General features: G+C 48.3%; 1 protein-coding gene across 1 annotated transcript; it reads right to left on the reverse strand.

Moving 5' to 3' along the window:
- Positions 1-4,714: 4,714 nt before the first annotated feature.
- LOC131874412 (uncharacterized) lies at positions 4,715-5,707 on the reverse strand. The gene is made up of 2 exons (XM_059217779.1): positions 5,642-5,707; positions 4,715-5,398 (listed from the first exon to the last, which is right to left on the reverse strand). Exons 1-2 carry the CDS (start codon positions 5,705-5,707, stop codon positions 4,715-4,717), a joined length of 750 nt encoding a protein of 249 aa, XP_059073762.1.
- Positions 5,708-6,483: the final 776 nt, after the last annotated feature.

The following is a 6,483-nucleotide window of genomic DNA, read 5'->3' on the forward strand; positions in this document are numbered from 1 at the left end:
ACGTGCAGGAGATACTATGTTATCTGATTATTCACCAATTATACATTTAGGACTAAACATTTTGGCGCCGTTGCCTGGACGAACCTAGAGATAACTATGGTGGCAGGCGGAAGCAATTAATGGGTCGACTGTTTAAGCAACAATTAATTGTCGTGGACAACGACACACACGAAGAGAGTACCGCAGAAGAGGAACGAGAGGATCAGTTGACGACAGACTTGGTGGAGTTGTGGGACGTGTCGGCCACGCAGTACGTGCAGCGAGAGGCTTAGGAGAGAGCCGTCTCGGACGACACGGTACGTGGTGAACTCACCGTTAGCACCCCTGTCTTTGACCTCCTTAGGAGTATTCCAAGGTTACTCGCTAGGAATTTGATTGCACTCCAAGACCAAAGGGAGGAAACGTTAAAGGAATTACGGCGGCAACAAGTTATCCGATGGTACAAGGAACGGAGTCGTAGGGAGGAAGAGGAGAGGGAGGCTAGCCGGCGCCGTACCTCTGGCACTTGATGCCCCTACGACTGAACAAAGACAGACGTAGCACTGCTACCGAAGGAGTAAACAAGGGAATTGTACGGAGATCTCTCCGCATAAAAGAATAGGTCGACAGGAGACGGCGACTAAGAGAGGTTGCCGACTCGAGGAGTCCGGAGAAACACAGCAGAAGTTGGAGTGTGAGTCAGAGTCGTAGTCGGGAGAAGCAAAAACCATGTACGTAGAAGGAGTTGGCTGAGGTCGCCAGGAACCTGCCACTTCCAGACGTAGTGAAGGAAGATCTTGCCGACCAGGCCCGATACTCGACGTCAAGTGAAGAAGACTCCAGAGTCGAATCACAAAGCACGCAATCGGAATTTTCCGAACAAGGAGAGGAGGCGGTACGAGACCTGCACGAGGAAATCGCCACTATTTTTGAAGCAACGTTGTCTGGCATTAAAAATTTGTCCTTGTCAGAGGGTATCAAAATAGGAAGATCAGATCCGGAAACCTCGTAAAGGAGGGACTATAGAAGCGAAGGTGACCAAAGCCCGTTTGGCAGGGGCCCGACCAGACCAGGAGCGTACGGTACCTCCTGGACACAGTACCTTTCCGGCATATAGCTACTTCCAGGCACTGCATAAAACCGTATAGAATAGAACGATGGCTCACACCTTGGAGAAGCAGATACTCCCAAAATTCATGGGCGATGGGTCAGAGGAACCGGTACGGCATTGCAAGACATGCGTCACCATCTGGGAAGCAAATGGCCAGGACGACCGAGACTACTGGGTGAAGGCATTTCCGGCCACTCTGCGAGGAATAGCTATCGACTGGTACACAGACGTCGATGCCCAGCATAAAACATCCTGGAGCAATTTGAGGAAGGCCTTCGTGGAAGAATTCAAACTACTACGGGATGATAATGAAATTGTGGCAGAAATTTACAACACCAAACAAGGAAAAAACGAAAGTGTGCGCGCATATAATAGAAGGCTGAGGGAACTACTTAACAAAATGGAGAGCCAGCCGATAGATGGCCTCAAGAAGCGGTAGTTCGTGGAAGGATTGGTACCATCCCTGAGAAGGACAATGAAAGTGGTCCCTCCGCCATCGTACGGTGAAGCATACAACTGCACCATGGATATTGAAAGTGAAAATAAGACATCCCGAGGGAAGCGACGGACCAACGATGGTGACAGCACAGACGACGACAACGACGGGGGATCCAAAACTATGCAAGCACTCTGGAAGGATATGATGAGGATGATGGAGTTAAAAGGTGACAAAGAAAGTGGTAGGGAAGGAAAAGAACTATGGTGTACTGACTGCAAGACTGAAGGACTCACTAAAGGAAGTTGTCCTTGTAAAGTTTTCTGTGACATCTGCCAAGTAACGGGACATTCCACTAAGGAATGTCCGTACAACTTGAAAGCACGGAGCACACAAGTGCTCTACGCCCAACTCGACCAAACCACACCGTCGGCGACACCGCCGAAGCCAACAACAAACTTTGACGCCTCACCTGGAGGGTAGAGAAATAATCGGAGGGGTAACAACATATCCAATAATAACACACCAAGGAGCAGAATTCAATACTACAGGAAGGGGCGACCCATGATTCAGTGTAGGAAGTGCAACGAATGGGGTCACTTTGCCCGAGAATGCCAAAACGGAGGTGATACAGAAAGTTTGCTGTGCAGATGGTGCGGTCCAGGAAATCACGACATAGATTGTCCAAAACAAAAAGGGGTGAACATGCTTGATGTGGAGGGGTCAAGAGAAGACGTACTGGCAATCACAAGGTTGCAGAACAAGAAAGCCATGTACCCGGACCCTCGCACAGAAAAAGAAAGGCTCCAGGAGGCAAGGGCGGATATCGAGCGGGTGATGGCTGGAGAGCGAAGGGCCTCGCACCTGGCTGTCGATACACCAGTCCGGTCGGAACCAGAGAAAACTATCATCAAGCAGATGTTACAAACCACAATATACTCGTACGGGTGTCTGACCTTCTACAGACCATGCCGCAGTTAAGGATGGCTTTGACAAATGTAACCGGGGACACTACCCTCGGTAAGGAACACCAAACGATGGCAAAATCTGGTACGGACCCGGTGAAGGAATCTAGTACGGATGCCATGAACCCTATGCTACTCACGGTGGGCGTTGGATGGAAACCAGTAGTGGTAGAGATGGATATATTGGGACAAAAGCTTACAAACACCATTGTTGATGGTGGGTCTGGAGTCAACGTACACTCTGGCCACCAACCTTCCACCTGGTCGGTGCGGATCAACACGACATCAAACCCCTTGGTACTCTCATGGAACAAAAGGTGGTAATTGGGACGCAACAATTCCTTCTGGATTTTGTAGTTATTCCATTACAAAGGAAAGCGTACGACGCTCTTCTAGGAAGGGGGTGGCTGATCATGGCCAAAGCTAACCACAACTAGAAAAGGAATACACTCTCAATTGAGAATGACGGCCATAAGTATGTAATTGATCTAAGGAACCAGTTCGTTAGCGAAGAGCTCGCGTCATCGGATTCCGACTCAGAAGATTCAAATTGATGGGAGTGGGGTTCTGACGGAGACAGAGGAGGGAAAGAGCCCAACGAGGAAGGAGTGTTGGAACTGGACGGATGTTCTAAGGATGGAACCAGTTCACTGGCGGGACTTTTTCATTGGCAAATGGAGGACTATGAGGTCTTCCACCCAGAATGTCACATGCTGCAAATATGTGAGATAGGAGAATCAAGCGGCGGGATAGAAGAACAATCCTTTCCCTCGGAGTACGGTAGATACCAAGAAGGAATGGCAAGAATGGACGACACGCCGACCCACCAGTTTGTACGAGATAAACACATCAAGTACGAGGAACGGGGTGTGGAGAATGTTAATCTGGGCAATGAGGCAGAACCACAGGTGATACTGGTAGGAGATGACTGGAACCTCGTGCTAAAGGCAATAGCCTTCAAGATATTTCTGGAATATAAAGACGTCTTTGCCTGGACCTACAAAGACTTGAAGGGGGTTCTGCCGGAGCTACGCGTGCATTGTATAACCCTCGTACGAGGAACCCAACCAGTACGAAGGAGGCCGTACAAGATGAACAAAAATTACGCAGCCAAAGTAAATGAGGAGATCAATAAAATGATAGAAGCAAAAATACCGTACATTGTACGGTCAACAAGTACGGTCAAAACACAAGCGCGGAGCACCATTCCATACGACAAGGCGAGGAGTCCGTACGACATACGACAGAGCACCATTCCGTACGACGCACGACAAAGCATCAATCCGTACGACGTACCTAGTTCAACCAACCCATACAACACAACTCATCCAACCATTCCGTACGGTGTAGTCCGTTTATTTGATCCGTACATCGTATGACATAAACTACATAGAGAAAAGGGTACGGTGTAGGATGAAACCGTACAATGGATATGGCACAAGAGACATCGTACGACATGCATAAAAGCTGTACGGACATCGAACATGAGGCATCGTATGGTATACAGGGATGCAATCAGGGAGATGTCGTTCGACCACGCTACAGGTATGACAACCAAAGGCGCAAGCCGTACAACAACCAAGAGAAATCCGTACAGACCACAGGATAAATATCGTATGGTCAAGGAAGCAATATATCAAAAACTCGAAGGCATCAACTTTGAGTTGGATGAAGGGAGTCTCAAGCCACACACCTATGCATCATACAACCAAGAGAGAAGCACAAGTCTGTACGAAAGAACAAGTCAGAAAACACAATTCCCGTACGGGAGAATGCACCTTGATCAGAATTTTGACTTCTTTGGCCTTGTTCCTGACGTCTTAAAAAAGCAGAAAATTGATGCTGCCTCGGGACCCTGCGAGGGGCGCTGCCCCTCGACCCCGCAAGGGGCTCTGCCCCTTGACCCCGTTGGGGGCGCTGCCCCCAGACCCCCGCAAGGGCGCTGCCTCTTGACCCCATTGGGGGCGTTGCCCCAAACCCCCATTTGATTTGGCAGGTACACTACACAGCACAACCGACAAGAAAAAGGAGGAAACTGGACACATCCATGGAGATTGAAGAGGTTAGCAGTGCAGAAGATTCGGAGGTGGAGGAGACGGAAGAGCAGGAAAGCAGTGATGAGGGGTTCCATTTGTCAGGACACACAGCTGTGGAGGAGGAAGAGGAAACAGAGTCGTGGTAGCAGGAAGAAGAGGAAGAGGAGCAACAGGGAGGACTACGGGCTCAATGGAAAAGTACGAGGGTAAAATTCACACCCTCGAAATTATCTTCGGTACACTTGGTACCACAGGAAGCACTTACGGTGTTTAGCCCTGTAGGGGATGTACGATCAGTAGGGGTGTTGTTTCGAACAATCAATGAAGGGGAACCACTAGCGCAGCGGTGGGTATCATTACCACAGAAACTAGTACTAGCGTCAGAAACCACGGAGGGTACCAGTACGGTAGACCAGACAGTGGTAGGGGAGGCCGTACCAAGAAAAGATAGAATGGCCGAGCAAGGAATTGGTACGGCATATCCAGGTTCTGGTACGGAAGACATTGGTATGATACCAATAGGTACTTGTACAACATCAACAGGTACTGGTACAGTGTCAGTAGGTACTGGTACGGTTCCAACTGGTACTGGTATGGTACCGGTAGGAACATGTACAACAAGAATTGGTATGGTACTAGCAAGTATTGGTGTGGCTCCAACAGGTACTGGTACGGCTCCAACAAGTACTAGTACAGTACCAATTGGAACTGGTACAACAAGAATTGGTACGGTACCATGTACTTGTACGATGCCAACATGAACTGGTATGGTGCTAGCATGTATTGGTACAGTGCCAACAGGTACTGGTACGGTGCCAACAAGAATTGGTAGGTACACTACATAGCGCAACCGACAAGAAAAAGGAGGAAACTGGACACATCCATGGAGATTGAAGAGGTTAGCAGCACAGAAGATTCAAAGGTGGAGGAGACGGAAGAGCAGGAAAACGGTGATGAGGGGTTCCATCTGTGAGGACACACAACTGTGGAGGAGGAAGAGGAAACAGAGTCGTGGCAGCAGGAAGAAGAGGAAGAGGAGCAATAGGGAGGATTGCGGGCTCAATGGAAAAGTATGAGGGTAAAATTCACACCCTCGAAATTATCTTCGGCACACTTGGTACCACAGGAAGCACTTACGGTGTTTAGCCCTGTAGGGGACTGTTGTGATCATTTCACACATCGCCCCATTAAAATGGGGACCCCCTCTTTTTGCTCGTTTGTGCTCGCCTTTCTCTCTGCTTTTTAGGGTTTTGGTTTAGTATGTCAGTCGCCTGGACTAGGGTCAAGCCTTAGGGTTCCCGTTTTAGTGTTTTCAGGCCAGAATCCAGTCAATCTTGGGAGCTTTTTGAGCTTCCTCCCGTAGGATGCAATTTTGAATAAGGTGAATTCGTCAGGTGGTCAAGTGAGTTGGTCTAGGTTCAGTCAGAATTTTGATGCAGAGTCCAATTTTTGCCTAAGTGTTGATGATGAGTTATGGAATCTTGTATGATTGAATGATTTTGACCAAATTTTGGAATTTCGATTATTGATTCCGGGCATTGGAAAGGTCTTATTGTTGCCTTGTCAAGTGTTTAAAACTCTAAAATCGTGATATTTTGCCCTCAGGGACAAAAATCGCTCCTGTCCCTCACTGAAGGACCGGAGCTTAAAATCCAACATTGCCTTGTCCTTGCAAGATTTCAACAGTTTCGCGATATGAGGAGAACCAAGGAAGTACATCCTGTCAGTTGAATATAACTTGGAAATGTCATCATAAGGAAAATTAGACTTAGAAGCAAAATCGCTCCTGTCCCTCAGCCAGGGACCAGGGCGAAATTTGATGATAGCTCCCGTCCCTCTCCCAGGGACCAGAGCGAAATTCCTTATAGGGCAAAATTTGGGCAAAGATCAAGTGAAGATTAGGTTTGAGGAAAGCAAAGAAGGTGTAACGGACCCATTGAAGACAAATTGAAGATT

The sequence above is a fragment of the Cryptomeria japonica genome, chromosome 3 (genome assembly GCF_030272615.1).
Source record: "Cryptomeria japonica chromosome 3, Sugi_1.0, whole genome shotgun sequence".
Classification (NCBI taxonomy): domain Eukaryota; kingdom Viridiplantae; phylum Streptophyta; class Pinopsida; order Cupressales; family Cupressaceae; genus Cryptomeria; species Cryptomeria japonica.

Excerpts from the sequence above, each read along its gene's own strand:
- LOC131874412 (XM_059217779.1), bottom strand. The coding sequence starts at position 5,707 with ATGTGTGAAATGATCACAACAGTCCCCTACAGGGCTAAACACCGTAAG. Across the intron at positions 5,399-5,641 it reads AGTGCTTCCTGTGGTACCAA|TTTCCTCCTTTTTCTTGTCG; the intron begins GTGTGCCGAAGA and ends GGATGTGTCCAG.